This window comes from Hyperoodon ampullatus (genome assembly GCF_949752795.1).
Source record: "Hyperoodon ampullatus genome assembly, chromosome: 19".
Taxonomy (NCBI): Eukaryota; Metazoa; Chordata; class Mammalia; order Artiodactyla; family Ziphiidae; genus Hyperoodon; species Hyperoodon ampullatus.
Window position 1 is genome coordinate 1,536,601 of NC_136932.1, and position 25,174 is coordinate 1,561,774.

Below are 25,174 nucleotides of genomic sequence, written 5' to 3' on the forward strand. Positions count from 1 at the left end.
TTCTTTTGAAATATTATCTATGAGAAGCAAAATACAGACTAAGAAAATCTTTAGCTTTGTTTTGTGGTAGATAATTATTTATAATTTTATAATCTATACAAGTAGATACATAAAATGAAATTATAGACAAAATGAGATTACTAAAGGACAGATAAAATTTATAAAATAAAATTTGTGACTATAGCTTATTATAAGTTTATATAATTTTAATAAATTTATTTTCAAAGTTTTTGTCTTTTTTCTTTGATAGGAATGGGTCGTGAAGTTGAGAATCTTATATTGGAAAATACACAACTGTTGGAAACCAAGTAAGTATATGCAAAATTTTAATAGGGAACAAAAGATACTGAATTTTCTTCTCATCCAATTCAATGGCACATCTTTAATTTAACATAGCACAAATGCAGTCTCACTACCCCATGTCCTTCCCCTTCTCTGTGTGTGGGCTTATGAATACACACGTACACAAGCAAATAGTTAATGGGACCTAATTTCACTGATGGTATGTTTCATTACTCTGTTCTTTTCAGAAACAGATTTTGATCTCCTTTCTACCCTGCAAGTATCCATGCCTTTCTCTTAATCTTCTGGATGTGTCCTATGTGGTTTTTGCTCCCTCCCCTGGGATATCTATTTTCTTCTCTCTCCTCTTGGGGCTTCTTTTATTTCTGCATAAATGTTTTTATCTATATGCGGCCCACCTCTTCAGAACTCTCCTCCATAGTAGCAATTTGTGGAGTCTTACTTAGGCCCTCAAACACATTGGAGTTTTGTTTAGTGCAGTGGGTCCTGAGTTACATGGAAAAGCAGATCAGGCCCCTTTGTTAATTTGCTGTGTCAGAGTAACTTTGGAACATCTGTGTATATCCAAAAACAGAATGTAGCTCTAATGAGGTCCTATGTCCATGATACCCAAAAGGAGCTAGATCTTAGATTTTTTTCCATTTTTTTCAAGGTTAGACTTTCTTATTAATTATTAAAGGTAAATTCAAGGATTAATTTTACTTTGTTGATTAGATAATATCTTTTCAGAACTTATTAAGGACGGTACCCTTATGGATGCTATTTGTTTTTTTGTTTGTTTTTGTTTGTTTGTTTAATTAACCACTTTATTTTATTCATTTTCGGCTGCGTTGGGTCTTTGTTGCCGTGTGCGGGTTTTCTCTAGTTGCAGCGAGCGGGGGCTGCTCTTCATTGTGGTGCGCAGGCTTCTCACTGGGGTGGCTTCTCTTGTTGCAGAGCATGGGCTCTAGGTGCACAGGCTTCAGTAGTTGCAGCACGTGGGCCCTAGAGCGTGCCAGCTTCAGTAGTTGCAGCGCATGGGCTCAGAAGTTGCGGCATGCAGGCTCTGGGGCACACAGACTTCAGTAGTTGTGGCGCACGGGCTTAGTTGCTCCGCGGCATGTGGGATCTTCCCAGACTAGGGATCGAACCCACGTCCCCTGCATTGGTAGGTGGATTCTTAACCACTGCACCACCAGGGAAGTCCTGGATGCTATTTGTTAAAAGTTTAATTTTATTTAATTCTGACTTTTTAATAATTTAGTGGTCTGCCTTGCCTTATCCATTTATTCTTCTTTTTTAAAAAAAATATTTATTTATTTATTTATTTATTTATTTATTTATTTGGCTGCGCTGGGTCTTAGTTGCGGCACGCGTGATCTTCATTGCAGCATGCAGGATCTTTAGTTGCAGCATGTGAACTCTTAGCTGCAGCATGTGGGATCTAGTTCTCTGACCAGGGACCTAACCCGGGCCCCCTGCATTGGGAGCATGGAGTCTTAGCCACTGGACCACCAGGGAAGTTCCTCCGTTTATTCTTTGTTTAATAAGAAAACAGACCATTGCTTTGTGGGTTTTTTTTTTAAACCTTTATCTACAGACAGCATCAGGTAGAATACCTTTGAAGGTTTCAGTCATTATTTAGCTTTATGATTGTAGTTACTTTAGTCTACAAGAGAAATAAGCTGTGAGATAGAATATTTACTTGTAATGGTGCTCTTGAAATTGTGTTTCTTAGAAATGCGTTGAATGTAGTGAAGAATGATTTGATAGCAAAAGTGGATGAACTTACCTGTGAGAAAGACGTGCTGCAAGGGGAGTTGGAGGCTGTGAAACAAGCCAAGCTGAAGCTAGAGGAGAAGAACAAAGAATTGGAGGAAGAGCTTAGGAAGTAAGTTTTCGCTATGTTGTTCTAAACCAAACAAGCTTTGCCAGTGTGCCACCAAGGTTATAGGTGTAACTCCGAGACTGCTACCTTTAGCGTGCTCATCACGAAGGCCCCAGAGCTGTCTGGGATAGGGTTAAGTGCTTGGCTGATCGCCTCTGCTCTGAACAGACCCTTCCATTTATTGAATATTATAATTTTTTGTGCAAGTCATGATGTGAAAGAAGTTAGAAGAACTGTTCAAATATTGCTAATCAGGAAACTGTAAACATTCATTATTTTCCTTTTCTTTAATGCCTGGTTTTCTGAGAACAGTGCTATGATAATGTTCCCCTAAATGAAAGCAGCTAAATACCCTGTTTGGAAAAAGAAAAATAATCATTTAGTGGTAGTTAAAATTTTTGACCTGTTCTTTATTCTTTAAAAAGGTGAAGTCAACTCAAATAACATGTTTTGTTTTTTACCCCCCACTAGAGCGCGTGCAGAAGCTGAAGATGCAAGGCAAAAAGCAAAAGATGATGATGATGTAGGTTTATAATTTTGGACTTGTTTTCTTAACTTACCATATTTTGGTATTTTGGGGAAATCTTGTTAATTAAGCTTTGGGTATAGCATTATAAAGATGAAAAGAAAAAGTTAAAATCGTGTTTATGATCATGAATAGGATAGATCATGCTCCCACATAGTATCCAGATGCTAAGCTTTCTAGCTACACACAGTGTGCTCATTTTTCCTCCGTGGCTTTGTGCTCTGACTTGTGTTTGCATATTCAAGCTCAAGGACCAGGTGGGATATTTTGGAGTTTTTTGTTTTTGTTTTGTTTCAAATTTTAACTTAGAAATATATGAAAACTTTAAGAATAAAAACAGTTTAATGGTATTAAACATAAAAAGCTGAAGTCTAGAAACTTTCATACTAGGCAGTTAGCCCATATTGTTGTCAACATATAAATACAAAAGAATAAATATGAACTTCTTGCCAATGTTACTAGCATGCTAGTTATTCTGTCAGTAGCTAGGTTATCATTCCTATCACAGGTGTTTGCCGGTCACATATCAAACTTGAGATATATGGATGTCCTGATCAGAATGATTAGTTTGTGCCCCTTCAATCTCTTATTTGTGTTTTTATATAATATTTGATACATTTAAAAATCTATGTGACATGTAAGTTATGAATAATAACTTATCATTAACATTATAATAAATTAACATTATGAACCTACCATTTAACCTAAGAACTAGAACATTATCAAACATTGAAGATACCCTATGCTCTTCCCTCTAGAGGAAACTACTATGCTGTATTTATCATTTTCTTTTTTTTTTTTTTTTTTTCATTTTTTTTTTTCATTTTTTATTTTTTGCTTTATAACAAATTTAATCAGTTATACATATACATATGTTCCCATATCCCCTCCCTTTTGCGTCTCCCTCACACCCCTCCAGGCGGTCACAAAGCACCGAGCTGATCTCCCTGTGCTATGCGGCTGCTTCCCACTAGCTATCTACCTTATGTTTGGTAGTGTATATATGTCCATGCCGCTCTTTCACTTTGTCACAGCTTACCCTTCCCCCTCCCCATATCCTCAAGTCCATTCTCTAGTAGGTCTGTGTCTTTATTCCTGTCTTACCCCTATGTTCTTCATGATATTTTTTTTTTCTTAAATTCCATATATATGTGTCAGCATACGGTATTTGTGTTTCTCTTTCTGACTTACTTCACTCTGTATGACAGACTCTAGGTCCATCCACCTCATTACAAATAGTTCAATTTCATTTCTTTTTATGGCTGAGTAATATTCCATTGTATATATGTGCCACATCTTCTTTACCCATTCATCCGATGATGGACACTTAGGTTGTTTCCATCTCCAGGCTATTGTAAATAGGGCTGCTATAAACATTTTGGTACATGTCTCTTTTTGAATTATGGTTTTCTCAGGGTATATGCCCAGTAGTGGGATTGCTGGGTCATATGGTAGTTCTATTTGTAGTTTTTTAAGGAACCTCCATACTGTTCTCCATAGTGGCTGTACCAGTTCACATTCCCACCAGCAGTGCAAGAGTGTTCCCTTTTTTCCACACCCTCTCCAGCATTTATTGTTTCTAGATTTTTTGATGATGGCCATTCTGACTGGTGTGAGATGATATCTCATTGTAGTTTTGATTTGCATTTCTCTAATGAGTAAAGATGTTGAGCATCCTTTCATGTGTTTGTTGGCAGTCTGTATATCTTCTGTGGAGAAATGTCTATTTAGGTCTTCTGCCCATTTTTGGATTGGGTTGTTTATTTTTTTGTTATTGAGCTGCATGAGCTGCTTATAAATTTTGGAGATTAATCCTTTGTCAGTTGCTTCATTTGCAAATATTTTCTCCCATTCTGAGGGTTGTCTTTTAGTCTTGTTTATGGTTTCCTTTGCTGTGCAAAAGCTTTTAAGTTTCATTAGGTCCCATGTGTTTATTTTTGTCTTTATTTCCATTTCTCTAGGAGGTGGGTCAAAAAGGATCTTGCTGTGATTTATGTCATAGAGTGTTCTGCCTATGTTTTCCTCTAAGAGTTTGATAGTGTCTGGCCTTACATTTAGGTCTTTAATCCATTTTGAGCTTATTTTTGTGTATGGTGTTAGGGAGTGATCGAATCTCATACTTTTACATGTCCCTGTCCAGTTTTCCCAACACCACTTCCCTCTAGAGGAAACTACTATGCTGTATTTATCATTTTCTTAACTTGAAAAAAAAATAATTTTATCATACCACACATGTATCCTTACAAGGTATGGTTAATTTTCACTGTTTTTGTGTTTTATATGTGTTTAGCCTTGGAAACTTGCTTCTTTTTCTCAGTATTATGTTTTTTATATTTACCCTAGTTGTAGTATAGTGGTATAGTTCATTCATGTTCACTGATTTATAATATCCCATTATGAATATACTACAATTTCTGTATCTGTTTTCCTGTAAATGAATATTTAGGTTATTTTCAGCTTTTTACTACCACCAACAATGCTATTATGAACATTACAGTGAGAGTCTTCTGGTTTTTCAGGGTATATACCTAGTAGTGGGATTGCTGTGTTGCAAACTCAAAATCCTTTGATCATTTGTTGTTGGACTTTTTTTTTTTTTTTTTTTTTTTTTTTTTTGCGGTAGGCGGGCCTCTCACTGCTGTGGCCTCTCCCCCTGCGGAGCACAGGCTCCGGAGCACAGGCTCAGCGGCCATGGCTCACGGGCCCAGCCGCTCCGCGGCACGTGGGATCCTCCCAGACCGGGGCACGAACCCGCGTCCCCTGCATCGGCAGGCGGACTCCCAACCACTGCGCCACCAGGGAAGCCCTGGACTTTTTTTTAAAGGAGAGGTTAAGTTCTGCAGCAGGAGGACAAAGAAGGAGACTGCTGAGGGATAAGCTAAGCTCAGCCTCTTTCTTACTGTCCCGTGCCTTTCAGCTTTGATTCAAAATGTGCATACTGCACTCAGCAAAACAAAAGCCCTACAGTTAACCCAGCCTTCCTCTCCAGAAGAGCCTTTAGAAATCAGCAGTAGAAGGAAGTTGACTTGAGCATGCCCCTTTGGGGTCTTACCATGCTCACATTCCTTATTCTCCCCAATAATAATTCTGGTTAATACAGTTGTCTCCATCTCGTTATATTTCTTTTGGTGTTTTAGTGACTCCTAGCATTGGGTACCTTGGTAGCTAGCCAACAAGTTTTTATGCTTTTCGCTGGCTTGGAGTGTGTATGTAGATTGGTAGTTTGAGATAAATGAACCCCTTTAGGAACTTACTTGTAACTATTTTCTGAATAACTAGCATTTGTTATAGAACATGAATTTAAAATACTGTTGTGAGAACAACATTTCCAGGTGAGTGTATTGAATCTATAGGGATAACAGCTTTTTTGTTTTTCTTCAAAATCTGCACTATTCTTTGTATTTCCTTTATAATATATTCAAATATTTGTATTTATATTGAGGAATTAAGTTGTCTACTTTTTTCAGTCATAAATAATTAAGTATATCTCTTTATTGATTTTATTTTTATTAGGCCATTTTTCTTTGTTATCCATTAGATTAGAAATTAAGGAATGTTAAAAGCTTAAAAATTTTACTTAAGCCTGCAATAACACTAAAACAGATACAGGCTCCCAGAGTGATCTGTAGTCTTCTTTTCATTACAGAGTGATATTCCCACAGCCCAAAGGAAGCGGTTTACTAGAGTAGAAATGGCCCGAGTTCTAATGGAGAGAAACCAATATAAAGAGAGATTGATGGAGCTTCAGGAAGCTGTTCGATGGACAGAGATGATTCGGTTTGTATGAGAAGTACCTCTGGTGTCTTTCTCCTCATTGTTTACTAGGTTACTAATTGTTTACTAATATTCATTTCTTTATTCAGAACTAGAGTCCTGCCTTGGTGATCCAAGCCCCTTTTTCTGTTTACTAAGAGAGGTCTAAAGAAACACTGGCAATTAGTAACAGAATGTGATCAAAGAGGGTCCCTTTTAGGCCAGTGAGGCCTCTTGGAGAATATTCCCACAACCTCTAAAAGGCAATTAAATGATGGTCTGTCAGTGAAAATAATCAATAAACAATCTATAATTGGAATAGAAAAGAATTTTATTTGAGCCAAGTGGAGGACTATAGCCTGGGAGACAGCCTGTTGGATATCTCTGAGGAGCTGCTCTGGAGAGGCATGGTTTTCAGCACAGTTTTATACCTTGTCAGAACAAATAACATCAAACAAGTCACAGATACATTCCTTCAAGGTTTCCAAAAAACCAGATCAGCATGTACACAGTGAGTCAGTATGGCCTTGACACCTGGGAAGGGAGTCTTATCTTCAAAAGAGTGAGTACCAGCATTGGTGTCCCAGGAAGGGAGGCATTTCATCTTTATCTTTAACACGGACATTCTTTACTTCTGGTCAGTGCACCCTTTTCTTTAATAATGAAAGCATATGTACAGTATATGTTTGATAGGCCACAAATAGGCTGTTTTAGTTCTCATAACATTTGAGTTAAATCATGTGTAAGCCAGAATACTTCCCCACACTTCAATATGTGAAAATTTCTTTAGTCATTTTTTGAAAGAATGTAGAAATTGACACTACTTTTGCAGTGATGTCAGGAAGAGATAAAGTTTTCATTTGCCACATAGGAAATGAAATCAGTCTTACTCAGTGACTTCCTGTAAAATATTCCTGATTTTTGCCCCCTGCTTTCTGAGTAGTCATGCAAAAAACAACCTTCAATTGACATCTTTGTCGGTTGGGTCTTAAATCTCACCTAATGCTGCCATCTAATGGTCATATCTTCAGTAACAGCATTCCTTATTTTAATTTTAGAAAGAGCTCATGAAAAGTTTGTAAACTAGTTGTCCCCTAATTTGCCCATATTTTTCAGTTTGGATTGTCACATCAGATTTACCAATAACAGTACACACTTGACACCTTGTTTTAAAGTTTATGAAAATATTTTCTAACCAGCAACTTTTACTTCCTTATGATTATGTCCTTTACTTAATAGTAGTAAAAACATTTTGTATAGCACATTTACAGTTTGCAAAAGTTGTAATTCCTTGTAGCTGCTAAGAAGGAAGAAGATTACCATCTTAATCTTTATTTATTGGACAAAGAAACTAATATACTAACAAATATGTTCTTAACTCCAGCTTTTAAGGGATATGGAATAAATAATGAGTGAATAGTTAAAAAACTGAGGCATATTGTCAGGTTCCACTTTTCATTACTGTTTTTAATTCTAGCAGTGAAATGGTAGTCAACAAGTGAATAAAAATGGTAACTTAACTTTCTTCATTGAATTAAAAGATGTTTTAAATTCAGTCCTTAAAAAAAGAAATGAAAAGGGGACTCTGATAGCAGAATCCTTACAACCTTACTAAATCAATTTGCAGTGCCTTTTCTTTCTTTTTGAAATTTTGTCGAATTATCGAATCAATGCAGTTTCTTTTCTTTTCTTTCTTTTTTCAAAAATATTTATTTATTTATTTGGCTGTGTCGGGATCTTTAGTTGCCGTGCCCAGGCTTCTCTCTAGTTGTGGCGTGTGGGCTCCAGAGCGCACGGGCTCAGTAGTTGTGGTGTGTGGGCTTAGTTGCCCCATGGCATGTGAGATCTTAGTTCCCGGACCAGGGATTGAATCCTCGTCCCTTGCATTGGAAGGCGGATTCTTAACCACTGGACCACCAGGGAAGTCCTGGTGGCAGGTAAGCTTTTCAGTAATGGAAAAGTTTTAGTCCTGTGAAAAATGACCCATCAGAACAATAAAGTTACAAGCTAATATTTGAGAGCTGGAAGTATAAAACAAATGGTACCTTTATGTAGAGACAGGGAATTACAATGCAATTTTTTTTTTTTTTTTTTTTTTTTTTTTGCGGTACGAGGGCCTCTCACTGTTGTGGCCTCTCCCGTTGTGGAGCACAGGCTCAGCGGCCATGACTCACGGGCCCAGCTGCTCCGCGGCATGTGGGATCTTCCCGGACCGGGGCACGAACCCATGTCCCCTGCATCGGCAGGCGGACTCTCAACCACTGCGCCACTAGGGAAGCCCACAATGCAATATTTTAATAAAAAGGAAAGTTGGAGGATATCTCTTCAATAAAAAATTGAAATATTAACATTCAGACTTGTTGGCTATCTGTCCAGCCCAGATAATAATTTTGTCTCTTATCGGTAGTCTGAGCTCTTTGAGGGAGGAATGGAATTTTATTTATATAAGTTGTATTGGCCTTAACAGACTGACTGACACAATAGGTGAGAGTAACTGTTTGCTGAAATTGTTGACTCTTCTCCATGTATTTCATGAACTTCTTGGGTCCCTTGTTCTTCAGATAGAAAGCTAGACTACCTCACTGATCATCTCTCTCTCCCCCGCCCCCCCCTTCTCTTTCCCTTTCCCTGTAGTGCATCAAGAGAAAATCCAGCCATGCAGGAAAAAAAAAGGTCAAGCATTTGGCAGTTGTAAGTATCTAAAAACACACAAAGACATTAGATAGCACTTTGAGACGAGATTAGAATCAAAATTTATTTTCACAAATGATTTCCTTCTTTTTGCTTTCTTTCTTAAATTTAGGGTATATAGCTAAACTGAACTTTTTCTTTTTGGTATGTAGTATGCCAGCTCGGTAAGGCTGTTCTTGAGGACTATCGTAAGATGCATCATGTTGGTTATGCATTTGGTGGAATCCTCTACTAAATTAAATACAATAATGGGGAATTATTTTTAGAGTTGATAATTTTCTGGATCCCCATTAAAGTTACTGATTCACTGGTTGTGTGATTGTAAGGAACTTTACAAAGTGAAGATTAGAAATTTTTTAGTGTTTGTGGGGTTTGAGTTGTGTGTGTTTGTGTGCGTTTTGGACTTGAACTGTGTTTGTGCTGGAAGTACTGTGCATTTACTGTGCTTAAAGCTTGCCCTTTTTTGATGAATTTTTTCCTCTATTTAATAGACATAGGTTTTTTTCTCTTTTTTGAGTGGATGTGAAAATAGTTATTTAAATTGAAGTTACTAAGAAAAGGTATAAGGTACGTGTTAAAATGGTAGTCTGTGTTCTAGTACTTTATTATGACTATTTTTAGAAGTGGCTTACTAAGCTTCTGTTCAAACCGTGCAGCCATAACCTTGCTGTTTAACAACCACTGGCTGGCTAAAGGAACCGTCTTATTTTATTTCTTCATTACGAGAAGTTCCCTGTACTCAAGAGCTCCTTCCTTTCATTTTGAGGGTTGCTAATTAAAGAACAGGGATCCGCCATTCTAGGCAATAGTTTCTCTTTCCTGAATGTCTGAGTTTGGCTGTGAGTTATTGCTGAGGTTGCAGTGTGTAACTACAAAAAAATCTTTTTGCTGGTTTCTAACTCATTTCCTTGTAAAAGGTCTCTGGAATTGTGGAAAATTATGGATTGTTCTTAACCATGCACGTAATACATTCACACACTGCACACACACATCCTCTCTTATTGTCCTTTAAGTTTCAGCAGACTTTTCAGCTCCTCCAGTAACACTACTAAGAAGCCTGAACCACCGGTTAATCTGAAGTACAATGCACCCACCTCTCATGTTACTCCTTCCGTCAAGAAAAGAAGCAGCACCTTATCTCAACTCCCTGGGGATAAGTCCAAAGCCTTTGATTTCCTTAGCGAAGAGTAAGTGTTTTTCAGACTAGCGGTTATACCCTAAATAACTTAACAGTTCAGAATATTCTTGCCCCTTATCAGATCAGCTATAAGTGTTTGGATAAATCTATAAAGAAACTATTCGTATAACTTGCTGCCTTTAAGTACGTTGCTCCTAGTTTTCACAAAGAGGAGAAATTTTTTAAAATCTCCTTTTTGCTAGTTTGACAACATTGATAAATATTAATAGAAATGTTGAAGACCTGTATAAGCCCTTGTCCTCGTTGTTTGATCATTTCCTTTGTTGTCAGAAGGAACTGGCTTTCCATCCTGACCCTGCTCCTCACTAGGTAGATGAACTTGGGAAAGTTAATCTCTCAGAGCCCCAGTGTCTCTACCTATAAAATGAGTATGATAACCTACCTTAGAGGTGTTAGGATTAAATTATAAAGTGTCTCTAAACTGCCTGACACAAGGTAATTTTTTCTTGTTATTTATGCTGTTTTAGCAGGGGAGGGGAGATAAGCTGTTGTTATATTCACTTAATTTAAAAAGGAAATTTCTTTTCCTTTTAGAACTGAAGCTAGTTTAGCCTCACGCAGAGAACAGAAGAGAGAACAGTATCGTCAGGTAAAGGCACATGTTCAGAAGGAAGATGGTAGAGTGCAGGCCTTTGGCTGGAGTCTGCCTCAAAAGTACAAACAGGTAACGTCTGAACATGGTAAGAGTATCTAATGGGAAATGCAGGGGGGAGGAGTAGGCCTGGGCATGAAGACTCGAACTACACATCTCAAGCCTGCTCAGTTTCAAGTGGCATGGATTTGGCACACGTTTAGAGAAGTATTGAGGGTAGTGGTTTTTAGGTGGTTTTCTAGAGCCCTTCAGCTCAAGAGAAATGTCTCTGAGTTCTGTGAGGAAGGAGAGGGGTCAATAGGAGGTGGCTGAGTACATGTGACTTGGGTATCCTATTCTGTTTTAATATTTGAAGATTTTTAAAAAAAAACTATCTGTTGTTTAAAAGTTTTAAGAAACCTTTGTCATGGAGCTTTCAAACTGTTAACTTAAAACTCAATTCAGGTCTTCAGGAACTTTACCATATTCCCTACCCCTAACACACACACACACACACACACACACACACACACACAGTCACAGTCACACCACATGTGTGCACTAACAGGTCTGTGAATTAGTGTATCTTTTCTGAGCTCCCAAAGCAGCATCTTATTTTCTCTAATTGCCACTTGATTTTCTGCTTATTTTTCAAATAAGAATGACAAAGTTAACTTGAACTTGACTTCATAGAGTAAATATGTTACAGCAGTGCTGTAAGTGGTTCTGTAAGTTCACTTCTGATGAGGCTTACCCAGTGTGTCTTTCTCTCCCCTCCCCAATTATTAGGTAACCAATGGACAAGGGGAAAATAAGATGAAAAATTTACCTGTACCTGTCTATCTCAGACCTCTAGATGAAAAAGATACATCAATGAAGGTAAATTAATTTTGAAGTTAATGGTAATATTACTTAAAATCTTGGTGGATTTTTTCCTAAAACCAAAAATGTTTAAATTCTACTTTTGTGGGCAAGGTTATTGTTCATTTTGTAGTTTTAGACTGGAATACTTTGAATACTTTTAGAGCCCTCTGTTTGTAATCATTAGATCTTTTAAAGAAATGTGAAAAGTTGTAAACATTTTTAGAGAGAAAGTGACTTAATACGATCTTTTTTTAACCCAAAAAAGCTGTGGTGTGCTGTTGGAGTCAGTTTGTCAGGTGGGAAGACCAGAGACGGTGGCTCTGTGGTTGGAGCGAGTGTCTTTTATAAGGATGTTGCTGGTTTGGATGCAGAGGGCAGTGAACAGCGAAGTGCGTCTCAGAGCAGTTTAGACAAGTTAGATCAGGAACTTAAGGTAAGTGCTTGCACTAACATTTGACCCAGTTTCTGAGACGAATCGCTTAGCTCTTTGGTCTCAAACTTACTTCTGGGTCCAACTTCTAATTGGGGTTACTACACCCTTGCTTACTCCTCATCCCCCTCTCTCTCTTTTAAATCAGTTTTACTGGCATATATTTTACATACAATAAAATGTACGCTCTAAATGGGTACAGTTCAAAGAGTTTTGACAAAGGTATGCACCTATGTAACAATCATCACAGTCAAGATATAGAACAGTTTTAACACTGATCTGCTTTAACTGCTAGTTCTTAGTCTACTAATTATTGTTGAAAGGTGGTTATACTTTCAGCCTTCCAAATAATCTGGAAATAAACTTGAAATAGTATTGTCCTTTACTGTAGTAGCACAGCCATATGGATATTTACACATACGTCTCATTTTAAACATTCGTTTTCCTTACTTTGCCTATGCAGGAGCAGCAGAAGGAGTTAAAAAATCAAGAAGAATTATCCAGTCTAGTCTGGATCTGTACCAGCACTCATGCAGCTACAAAAGTTATCATTATTGATGCTGTCCAACCAGGCAACATCCTAGATAGTTTCACTGTTTGCAACTCTCATGTTCTGTGTATAGCAAGTGTACCAGGTAAGAGTACCATGCTCCTCTCTTCCCACCGTCCACAGCTCCTTACTGGCAGGAACCGACTGGTTACTGGAGCTAGTTATGTACCACTCTCTCGTGGAGTTTATTTTCTAGTTGGTGAAGACCAAAAATAAACTGGAAACAAATGACTAACAAAGATATTTTCAGATACTGTGAAGAAAATAAAACAATGGAAATTTGAGAAGATGAGTGGGTGGCAGAGGGCAAGGGGCTATTTAGATTGAATAGTAAGGGAAGGCCTTCTGAAGTTCTATATTAAATATTATGTGATGTTAAAACATTGGTTTAATAATTAAAGGGAATTCCCTGGCGATCCAGTGGTTAGGACTCTGTGCTTCCACTGCAGGGGGCACGGGTTCCATCCCTGGTCGGGGAACTAAGATCCCGCATGCCACGCGGTGCAGCCCCAAAAAAAAAAGAAAAATTAAAGAGGTTGATGTTATATCTACACAGTGGAATATTATTCAGCCATATAAAGGAATGAGATACTGATACATGCCAAAACATAGATTAACCTTGGAAACAACTCAGACACAAATATTGTATGATTCCACTTCCATGAGCTATCTAGACTAGGCAAATTCATAAAGACAATTAAATTAGAGATTACCAGTGGTAGGGGCTCAGGGAGCAGAGAGTTATTGTTTAATCGGAACAGATTTTCTATGTGGGGTGACAGAAAGGTTTTGGACATAGCTGTGATGGCTGTACAACATTGCGAATGTAATTAATGCCACTGAATTGTACACTTAAAATGGTTAAAATGGCAAATTTTGTGTAGTATATATGTATATTTTACTACAAAAAGTTTTTTTTAATGTGATAGGAATAAAAACAGCTTTCTAAATAAAGAGAACTGAAGAGATTTATTTTTTTATGGTAAATGCTTAGTTTTTAAATGCGTTACTAATATCTTAAGGCACTGTATACACCTAGGCTGTATTAATTTTATTTATTTGTTTGTTTGTTTGTTTATTTATGGCTGCGTTGGGTCTTCGTTGCTGCATGTGGGCTTTCTCTAGTTGGCAGCGAGCAGGGGCTACTCTTCGTTGTGGTGCGCGGGCTTCTCTTGTTGCGGAGCACAGACTCTAGGCACCCGGGCTTCAGTAGTTGTGGCACTCGGGCTCAGTAGTTGTGGCTCACGGGCTCTAGAGCACAGGCTCAGTAGTTGTGGCGCACGGACTTAGCTGCTCCATGGCATATGGGATCTTCCCAGACCAGGGATCGAACCCGTGTCCCCTGCATTGGCAGGCGGATTCTTAGCCACTGTGCCACCAGGGAAGTCCTGTATTAATTTGTGTGTGTGTGTGTGTGTGTGTGTGGTACGCAGGCCTCTCACTGCTGTGGCCTACCCCGCCGCGGAGCACAGGCTCCGGACGCGCAGGCCCAGCGGCCACGGCCCAAGGGCCCAGCCGCTCCGCAGCACGCGGGACCCTCCCGGACCGGGGCACGAACCTGCGTCCCCTGCATCAGCAGGCGGACCCCCAACCACTGCGCCACCAGGGAAGCCCTGTATTAATTTTTAATAGTGGTGGAAGTTCATATTTCAAATAGTAATAGAGATAATTAAAAAAATTTTTTTTGCTACCTTGTCAGATGTAATTAGATTTCATTGTTTTCAATTTCATTAGGTGGCTGCTTAAGAGCTCATATTAAGAACAGAAATGTCATTTCCGACATTTTCAGGTTTACTTGTGCTTGCGTTAATAGAAGTATTATCTTAATTTTTTTAAGCTACTTTCTCAAATTGTGAATTGAGTTTAAATTAGTTGAAGTAAAATTTAGTTACCATCTTGGCAGTGTATTTGAATAGCTCTTTGTCTCACCTGCACTCTCATTTCAAACCTATTGTTGCCTTAATGGAGAAAATGGTATTTATAGGAGTTTACTGAGCTATTAAACGAAGGTTTATCTTGTTTTTCAGGAGCACGAGAAACAGACTACCCCGCAGGAGAAGAACTTTCAGAATCCGGACAAGTAGACAAAGCATCTTTATGTGGAAGCATGACAAGCAATAGCTCAGCAGAGACAGACAGCCTGTTGGGAGGCATCACGGTGGTTGGTTGTTCTACAGAAGGCGTGACAGCAGCTGCCACTTCCCCTGGTACCAACGGAACGTCTCCAGTGACAGAAAAACCACCAGGTATGTCTGTCCTCCTCAGATACCATCTGTATAGAGTCTGAGCCTGTCCCAGATGCCTCATTATGGACTTAACTTAGACCTTCAAGTAACAAGGATGAAAGAGCTTGAAAGAGGATCCAGTGGTGACTGTTACATGAAATCAAGGATCCTCAGTTTTATCATGTAGTGTGGAGGAACAGAGAGTAGTAGAGTGGGATTCTGTAGAGGGGGTCTGTGTGGGGGAAAAGGATTGGAAGAAAAGCTCAAACTTAGGGTAGTTAGCATGTTGTATTTATTTTGTAGAAAAGGAAACAGAAGATAGTGAGGTTGATGAAAATGTTCCAACAGCAGAAGAAGCAACTGAAGCTACAGAAGGCAATGCAGGGTCAGCGGAAGATACCGTGGACATCTCCCAAGCTGGCGTGTACACAGAGCATGTTTTTACAGATCCTTTGGGAGTTCAAATCCCAGAAGACCTCTCACCAGTATATCAGTCAAGGTACACAAATGGGTTAACAATTGAGGAAACCAGATAAGTGCACACATAAAAGGAACCAAAATGACCTCAAGCAGTCAAAATATTCCTACTATTTGACATTGTTGTGGCAGATTTAGATGTTATTACTTATTCCAACTATGTCTTCATCTTTTCCTTCCATTGCATTCTCTCTAGACATATTTTTCCCCCATTTGTTCTCTATTCCTTCCAACTTAAAAAAATCTTGCTTCTAAAGTATGTTAGTCAAAATCTTCCCAGTCATTTTCTCTTTTGGTATGATTTTTTGTTAATTGTTGTACGCACTGTCTTCTATTCTGTTAATAACTCTCTGCGATTTTAATCCCTTCTCCTACTCTCACACCCACTCTATCAGTGAAATTGGCCATTTAAATTTAAATTTCCCATGTGGGTTTTAATGACCTTTTAATTTAGATTTCTGTCAAACATTTTATTAGAAAACAATTTGTTTTAGACTCTTCCTTTGAAAAGAAGGCCCATTTAGCAAATTCTTTAATTTTCTTTCTTGCCTTCTCTAGGCTGTATAGAAAGCTGATGGGAGTGTGTCAAAACTGGAGTCTTTTTATGATTTAATGTTCTTCCTCTTAGTGAATAGAGCAACCAAGTGTCTCTTAACCTTTAATAGTTAATTTAAGAATAAAGTCATCTTTTTGGACTTACTGATTTGTTTGTTTTGAATTTGATATCCCAGTTATGCTTTTTTTTTTTTTTTACTAAATGTCCTCTGACAGTCCAAAGAATGAAGGCTTTGGGGTAGAATACAAGCATGTTTCAGCTTACTAATTTATTTTAGCAAATTCTTTATAATTCACCCTCGTGTGTGTGTGTGTGTGTGTGTGTGTGTGTATAGTTTTTAAACAAACTATCTCTCCTCTTTCTCTCCCCACAGAAGAAACTCATAAAATTCAAAATAACTATAAGGGAGAACCTTAACTATAGTCTGGATATTCGCTGCTATTTTTCATCACTGTGTCTTAACTCCATTCTCTGTACCTTGAGCTTCCTAGTATCTTAATGTTACTTCTGGTACAATTGCTGAAATATATGTATTTATATTTCTTTCATTTCCTTCTTATCTCTCCCTCCCCCCTGCACCCCATTGCCTTGCCTGTCTTCCTTCCTTCCTTCCCCACTTTCTCCCTCCCTCCCTCCCTCCCTCCCTCCCTCTCTCTCTCTCTCTTCTTCCCTTTCTGTTCTTTTCTTTCTTTCTCTCTCTCTCTCTCTCTCTCTCTCTCTCTCTCTCTCTCTCTCTTTGAAATGTTTAATATAAGCATTTAACTTTGGCTTTACTGGAATTTAGTGTTCGATTTTTAAATTTTTTTTTAACTGTAAACTAAAATATAGAAATGATCAATCCCTGAAAACTGTAGCTAAACATATTCAGATTTTTTTCCTTTGTCTCACCTTTTCCAGTAATGACTCAGATGCATACAAAGATCAAACATCAGTATTACAAAATGAACAAGACCTGATGAGAGAGGAAGCCCAGAAAATGAGTAGCCTTTTACCAACTATGTGGCTTGGAGCTCAGAATGGCTGGTAGGTACCAACTCTTTTAATATTAGAAATCTTTAGTCTTTCATTTTTGCTTTTGAAATCAGAAGATAACTAAAATGTGGTACATACAAATACAAACAAAAAGTGCTTATTAAAGCAAAGAATTTTATATACATACAATTTTGAGGTTATGTTGCAACTACCTCATAAACTGGACTTTGACTTGCATTGGTTCTGAATGGTAAACCATATGTTTGTCACAAGATATTCCTTTTATATAATATTCTTGGAGAAAGAGGTAAATAAAACTTTAAAATCTGGGTGATCTAGAAATAGGAGATCCTGAACAACAAAAGGTTTATATAAGCTAGAGTGTGTTCTGGGAATATCAAGGATTAAACAATCTCTTTGGCTTCAGGAGGGCCCAGTTGTAAACATAACTTCTAGGAAAACCAGGACAAATCAGAGTCTGAAAGCTTAGGAGGTGATAACAAACATTATAGGACTTTGTAGTAGTGTGGGGAGTCTTACGAACTTGTGCTTTTCCTAAGGTTAAACAGGATCACTAGCACATCTTTTCCATAAAGGTCTCATACTACAAAATGAAGGTTTGGCACACTTTTTCTATGAAGGGTCACATAAGAAATATGTTAGGTTTCGTGGCCATATGATCTTTGTAGCAACTTCTCAACTATGCTGTTGTGGTGCAAAAGCAGCCACTGCATTGAAGTGAACTGGTGTGGCTATGTTCCAATAATAATAAAACTTATGAACACTGAATTTCGTATGTCTCATATGTCATGAAATACTCTCCTTTTGATTTTTTTCCAACCATTTAAAAATGTAAAGACCATTTTTAGTTTGCATACTGTACTAAGACAGGTAGATGGCTAGATTTGGCCTATGGGCCTTAGTTTGCCGCTCCCTGATATAAATCACTCTGTCATCAGCTCAGTATAGTAGAAAAGTAAGATTATTTTTTTAAAAAGGTTTATAGCCAAGGATTCTGAAGTATGGGGTAACCTGAAACTAACTAACTATGCGTTAGTTCTGGCTTTTCATTCTTTGTATGTTTCTGTTTGCTTAAGCAGCTTATTTCTCTGCTTTAGGCCTACCCTTACTCTCATTATTGTTTTTTCCTAAAATTTTTATGTTACTCTTCTTTCCTTCTGAAAGAACTTTGTGTTCATTATTAGATATAAACAACTACTTGATGTTCCCTATGCCTTACCAGTCTTGATTTTGTTCTTGCAGTTTGTATGTCCATTCATCTGTAGCCCAGTGGAGGAAATGTCTCCATTCTATTAAACTTAAAGATTCGATTCTCAGTATTGTGTAAGTTTTATTTTAGAAATTCTTCCATTCAAAAATATGTATTTTGGTGTAAACTAGATTCTAAGACTATTAAAGTTAACATGTGCCTCATGACTAAGTCAGTATCCATATTTTTTTGTAACCCTCTTTATGAGTGAGATTGAAACTCTTAACTAGGAAGTAAACCGGAGAACTTTAAGTATAAGAGAAAACTTGCCAGGTTGATTCCTCACCATACTGAGAGTTCTTTAGTACTTTGGGGGAGAAAACCAGTTAAACCCCATTAATTTATATTTGTTTTAGAGTATTCTTTATACTTTGTGAATATGTTGATTGGGGCATTGATTTACTAGTCCTTTTCTGTATGTTGACTATCAAAAGTCAGTTTGTCTGTTAGGTCCACAGAGCTGACTCTGTTAGTTCTACTTAGGGTGTGTGTCTCTGGTCTGTGGACCTTTTGTCGGTAGTCTGTGATGAGAGGAGGAACTGGGGCTAGAAAGTGAAACAACTGAGTCACCACACATGCTTTTTATTTAGTTGAGCAGACATTTTCATAGCAAGACTTTCTTAGTGAAGAAAAGAATGATGTTCATTTAGGTTCTCGTGTAAGTTCCTAATACATCACAGATTGGCCTTCTGAGAAACTCTGAACTAGCTCAGTAGCAGGCAGTGCCTTCCGTATTCCCAAGTGGAGAGTTCTAAAATCCCCATTCCTGTTTGCAGACATGTGAAAGGAATTGTGTTAGTGGCCCTGGCTGATGGTACCCTTGCAATCTTTCACAGAGGAGTTGGTGAGTTGTTATGAATATATAACGTGTGCTAATTTGTTGCTTTGCAAGAGCATTTTCAAGCAGATTGGCTTCTTATGTTTTAAAGAAATGATACTTAATAGGAGAAAGAATAAAGGTTTAAACTGAATACTAACTGTGTGTGACATCAGTGAATATGTGAGTTCTTGCCTGCAGACAGACATTAATAGTATACCTCAGTGAAAACCTGTTTACCGTAATGAGCAGATAGTCCTCATGGTCCTCTTATATAATGTGCAATGGAGGTATTTGTTTTTCACTCATATACTTATTCAGCTAGGAGAAATTTAGTGAGAGGATATGTTTTCTTTTGCCCAGTATTTTAAAAATAATTTGCAACCACTTACATTTGGAATGTTTTTAAAAAGAATTTTTAATTTGCTAAGGTTTCATCATTTTCATGTTCACGTTCTTCATATTCTTCCCCTTTAAACCAGTGTTTCTACCATCTGCACACAGAAGGGTGGCGGTGTCAGAAAACTGCCTTGAGTGAATTAAATTAAGGGAATTGAGCATGTAACTCCTTGGTACATGTATCAAACAAAAGTGATATTTCATTTCCTACCTACTAGAATGGTAGATCAGGGAAATATTATAAAAACGTAGATCCACTAAATTCAGATTTTCACAAGGCTTTTCCCAAAGTCTCATGTCCTTTGGGGCCTCAAGAAATGTGAGGTAGATGATACGCAGGTGCTAGATAGAGACTGCTGGTTAATGACTCCATAACAAAAAGAGAGGCCTCCGTTTTACCTTGTTCAGGCCCTTTTATAGACTATCTGAGTTTAATCCTCACAACAACTTAAGAAGAAAATTCTATTGTCATCCTCACTTTATAGATGAGGAAACTGAGGCACAGAGTATTTTAGTCACTTGTTCATGGTCACTCAACTAGTGAGTAGAAGAACCTAGAAAAAATGGAATAATAAATATTTTGGTAAACTGAATCCAAAATTATATTGAACAAGATAAACAAAATACATTTACTAAGGATACCTGTAAAGTCCTACATTTGGGTTCAGAAGAGTAGATGGAGGAGGTATGTCTGAAGAGTGATATCAAACTCAATACGAGTTAACATCCTAAGCCTCATAGAAATTAGAGTCCAGAGCAGGGCTGGTGATAATCCTGCTCCACTCTAGTAGATCAACATTAAATGGATCTGGACAAAGCGGAGTTAGGATGAAGGTTCCATAAACTGTGGTGTGCTTGGTTTTGAAAGGAGAAGACAGGGCAGTAGCAATGAAGTGGGACTGGATTTATTCTGTGTTTCCATTAGGCAAAGCTATAGATTAATGAGTGGTTACATACAAGAAGGCAGGCAGACTTTAGCTAGGTATGGGGAATATTTTTAAGACAATTACAGCTTTCTTACAATGGAACAGCTGCTTTGTGAGGTAGTATGTTTTCTTTCACTGAAATTGTTCAAGCAGAGCAAGCTTACAGTGGTTGGTTCTCATTTGTATGTATTTCTGTCATCACTAAAATTAGAGTATGCATAATTCCTAAAGTGTTAGCAGTGCATTGCCCTTGACTTCTACCCAAGAAGATATATCAAAATGCAAGTGAGCGAGAGCAGTATTATCCCCAAAATAACCTTAAATCCATTCTAATTCTTAAAATATTATTATAAACAGGTAACTTATAACTGATTTATCACATCACTGCTGTTGAGAGCATGGGGGTCCAGGTACTGGGTGACAGGTTGAACCATATGACCTTTGAGGTCTCTTCCAACTTTGCAGCTTATAGAACAAAAGAATTCAATCTCTGTAAATATACACTGAATCCATGGTATCCAGGGGATGCTTCATCAATAAATTTAATTACACACCCAAATAGAATGTTTCTTGAATTAAAATTGAGTAAAAGGTAGTGTGCATAAACTAATCATCTGTTTCTTATTTTAAAGACGGGCAGTGGGATTTGTCAAACTATCACTTGTTAGATCTTGGACGACCTCACCATTCCATCCGATGCATGACTGTGGTACATGACAAAGTTTGGTGTGGCTATAGGAACAAAATTTATGTGGTTCAGCCAAAGGCCATGAAAATAGAGGCAAGTTAACCCATGTTTTCTGTACTTACTGAATTTGTATTACCTGAAGACCCTAAGACTTAATTATTTTCTTCTTTAGAAATTGTTATCTGAATCTGCGTGTTTTGTACTCCAGTGATATTTTGGATGAATTCTCAGCTTTCTGTGTTACTTTACTTCTCCTTCTGCTTTTGACTATGAGCAGGGGAAGTGGTTTTTTAAAAAGGAAGGAGGATTCACACATGAATGACTAAATGTGTGTCTGAGTATCCGTAGACGCATACATGTATTATTTGAATACATGGTTCTTGAAACGTTTAGGTATGTAGAGGTGGTCTGAGAGCAGTACTCTCAAGCCTCCCCCACTACTCAGTGTGTATACAGGCAAATCCGTGTATGTGTCACAGACTGAGGAATAATATTGCGATGGGAATTGGTTGTGAAAACAAAAACCTCTTAGCATTAGCATTGTTTTCTTAAAGTTTTGCCACAATACATAAATTTATTCTAATTGTTTAAGAAAAGAAAAACAGTAGGAAATTTTTAAGATGAAAGTTCTCTCCCAGTTCTGTCCCAAATCCTGTTCCCAACCCTAGAAGTTCCATTGGCGTTTATTTTTTAGATGTATTCCTTACATGCGGATATCTATACACACACATACAGCACTGTAGGTTCCTTTTTGTTTAATTATAAACAGGATCTTATTTTGTGTATTGCTCGGTAACAATACAAAATCCTGAGGTTAAATTCAATCTTCTTGTTGAATGCTGTTACATAGAATGGATGTGTCAGCATTGCTTTCATAAGTTGATGTCCTACACAGTGCTGAAATCCAACATCCTTTAGTTCTTCATTTTGTTTTGCAGTCTAGGATGATAGCAATTGTGTATATAAGAGTAAACATATTTAGGCTCCTCTTTTAATATATAGTCTGCCAAATGATTGTGCAAATTTGCACAGTTTTTAAACACGAACTCCTGCATAATAAAAGTAACATTGTGATTGAACAATCTTTTCTAGAAATCATTTGATGCACACCCCAGGAAGGAGAGCCAAGTGCGGCAGCTTGCCTGGGTGGGTGATGGTGTGTGGGTCTCCATTCGTTTGGATTCCACACTCCGTCTCTATCATGCACACACTTATCAACATCTGCAGGATGTGGACATTGAGCCTTATGTAAGCAAAATGCTAGGTAAGCTTGTAAAGCATTTTATCTTTGTCAGTCAAAGAAAATGGTTTATTTTTAAATGGTCTCAAATGCTGGGTTGAACCAATGAGTAAGTTGCCTCAGGAATGGTGAGCTCTTATCACTGAAAGTGTCAGGCGAATGCTCCATCTACCCTGTGGTTCTTGACAGAAACTTGGGATCATTTTTGACTCCTCTCTTGTTCCCCACATCTAACCCATCAGCAGGAACTGTCAGGTCTTCCCCCAGAATATCTTAAATCAGTTACGTCTTTTGTTTTGTTTTGACCACCCCATGCAGCTTTCGGGATCTTTGTTCCCCAACCAGATATTGAACCCAGGCCCTGGCAATGAAACTGCCGAGTCCTAACCACTGGGCCGCCAGGGAATTCCCTTAAATTAGTTACACCTTTGTATCCACCACTATTCCCACAGGCCAGGTCACCATTCTTTCCTCCCCAGATGACTGTGAGCCTCTTAACTGGTCTTCCTATCTCCACTCCAGTCAGTTTTCTGCATAGTAACCAGTGTGCAGATATCACCGTGACATACCTCCACTTATGTAATGCCAGCCACTTTCAGAATATTCTTGTCTTTAGGTGAGATGACATTTTGTGACATTATCAGAAGAACTTACATGGTCTGGGCCGCGCTCCTTGCTCACTCTGTTCTGCCCACACGGAGCTAAACTCAACAGGTTCTTTCCCATTTCAAGGCCCTCACATGTGCTGTATCCTCTGTCTGAGAAGTTTTTCTTAGTCCTTTTTACTTGGCTTTCAGGGCATAGCTTATGTGTCACGTCCAGAAGAGACCTTTCCTGATCTCCCAGTTTTATTTAGGACCTCTTATACTTTTTCTTCATGGGCTTGTCATTACTGTGGTTGTACCAGTATCATACATACTGTCTCTCTCCCCCACAGAACTTAATCTTCATGAAGGGCGGGGACTACCTTTGCCTTGTTCCTTGCAGTGTCCTTAGCATCCCAGTCCAGTGCTGTATGACTGTTAGGGATGTCACAGATGGTTTCTTTATGAAGAGAGGTTGAACTGCATCAGTGGTTTTTAACTTTTTTAGAGTCATCGCCCTCAGGAAACCTGATGTGCCCTCTCCCTTGGATCAGCCATATATACACATAGACATAAACTGATTTCAGGAATATACTTTGCCCCTAAGTTAAAGGTCTCTAGCTAGGACTAGTTAAGGTTCCTTCTAACACTGTGATTCTATGATCACACTCCCATGTCTGGTAAGTAGAACTTAAGAGTAACTAGATGCTGTTTGTCTTAAATGTATTATCTGTTTAATAATTTTGCCTCTCAAATCCCTGAAAATAAGATCAGTTTAAAAATTCCCTTGAAATAAAAAAGTGCGTTTATTCTCCCTAAATTACGTGCATATGGTATCCTAAAATTTCTAAACTGCTTTAGACTCAAATATATAAATAAGGAAAGAGTATAGGTTTTGTTAGCAAAGATTGTTTCTTACCTGTGCAAAGAAAATTAAGGCAAGCAAGAACTCTCTCAGTTTATAAAATGGAAGGACATTTAAATTTCCCCAATCTAGTAAATTGTTTTTGTTGAGGTTTTTTTGTTTTGTTTGGTTTGGTTTGGTTTGGTTTTGCAGCTCCTTAAGTAAATCCTGTATCATATTTCCTGATGCACAGCATCTTCCTTCTGAATGATAATGTAATGCCAGCCACTTCTAGAGTTTTCTTTTTCCATTAACCATGAATTGTCAGATAGATGATAAAGCCAAGTGAGAGTTCGCCTTGATTGATGTGCACCTTCTTCAGGAAACATCCAACTAGCTCTGGTCACATTTCCTCTCTGCTATATTAGTCCAGCTACTCTTAGGGACTTGGAACCTAAAACATCATCTGCTCTAGTTTTTCAATAAAATGTTTTCTCTCCCATCATACAGGTACTGGAAAACTGGGCTTCTCTTTTGTGAGGATCACAGCTCTTATGGTGTCTTGCAATCGTTTGTGGGTAGGGACAGGAAACGGTGTCATTATCTCCATCCCATTGACAGAAAGTAAGTACGTTTTTAGGTAACTGTCACAGGAGAGTTGTGGGGAACAGCCTTGTCTGGAATTCAGGTAGAAGGAATTGTTTAGTTATTGGCAAATCTGTGGTAATTCAGAAAGTCAAACTGATGGCAGAGATCTAACTATTGTTCCTTCACTTTTTCTATGAAATTTATAGACTCTAGCAAGTATATCAGGACCAATATTTACAGTTAAAAGTTTTTCATTGTGAGAAACTCTTTCTCATTTCAGGCATCATGGTCCTATTTCATCTCAAATAATGGTTGCTGTCCATTATTTCTTTCAGCTTTATTGTACTAGTATCCAGAAACATTACCTAACTATCTAATATCCTAGTTTTCCATATCTCTGTGGCAGTTAGTTTAGGATATTCCATTTGGCTTAAGAGCTGTGGGAGAAGTTTCTTAGGAGGTCAGCAAATCCTTCCTGACATTGGAGACAAGCCATCTACCTCTATTTGAAAAGAATGTGAACAATATGTACATTGTATGTTTTTTATATTTGCTTCATTATTATTATTTTTGTGAACAAAATGTGCATTGTGTGTTTTTCATATTATGTTCCATTACATTGATCATTCATTAAATAAGTGTTTTTGTGTTGCAAAATTCATGGGCAGGGAATGATTTGAAAAAAAAGTGCCATAAGTCCATAAAATAAGTCAATAAATAAATACCTCAGAATTTTCAGGGGAAAGGAGGAGGACTGGATGGTGGTATATCTGGAGCCTTTAAAGAACCTAAATTCTTTCTTTTTGGCCACACCGCGAGGCTTGTGGGATCTCAG

General features: G+C 37.9%; 1 protein-coding gene across 8 annotated transcripts in view; it reads left to right on the forward strand.

The window, feature by feature from the left end:
- Nucleotides 1–25,174, forward strand: part of SPAG9 (sperm associated antigen 9) — a gene marked incomplete at both ends in the record, with an annotated part of 135,406 nt that overhangs the window by 102,510 nt on the left and 7,722 nt on the right. For all 8 annotated transcript variants that reach the window (XM_079725956.1, XM_079725959.1, XM_079725958.1 and 5 more), the window contains 18 exons: nt 251–308; nt 2,021–2,173; nt 2,642–2,693; nt 6,343–6,473; nt 9,084–9,140; nt 10,154–10,327; nt 10,873–11,002; nt 11,699–11,788; nt 12,039–12,206; nt 12,667–12,838; nt 14,781–14,999; nt 15,282–15,477; nt 16,909–17,034; nt 18,247–18,327; nt 19,030–19,097; nt 21,028–21,176; nt 22,176–22,347; nt 24,262–24,375. In XM_079725956.1, coding sequence (XP_079582082.1) covers nt 251–308; nt 2,021–2,173; nt 2,642–2,693; nt 6,343–6,473; nt 9,084–9,140; nt 10,154–10,327; nt 10,873–11,002; nt 11,699–11,788; nt 12,039–12,206; nt 12,667–12,838; nt 14,781–14,999; nt 15,282–15,477; nt 16,909–17,034; nt 18,247–18,327; nt 19,030–19,097; nt 21,028–21,176; nt 22,176–22,347; nt 24,262–24,375 — 2,310 coding nt within the window. The remainder of the gene's footprint in view (nt 1–250; nt 309–2,020; nt 2,174–2,641; nt 2,694–6,342; nt 6,474–9,083; nt 9,141–10,153; nt 10,328–10,872; nt 11,003–11,698; nt 11,789–12,038; nt 12,207–12,666; nt 12,839–14,780; nt 15,000–15,281; nt 15,478–16,908; nt 17,035–18,246; nt 18,328–19,029; nt 19,098–21,027; nt 21,177–22,175; nt 22,348–24,261; nt 24,376–25,174) is intronic.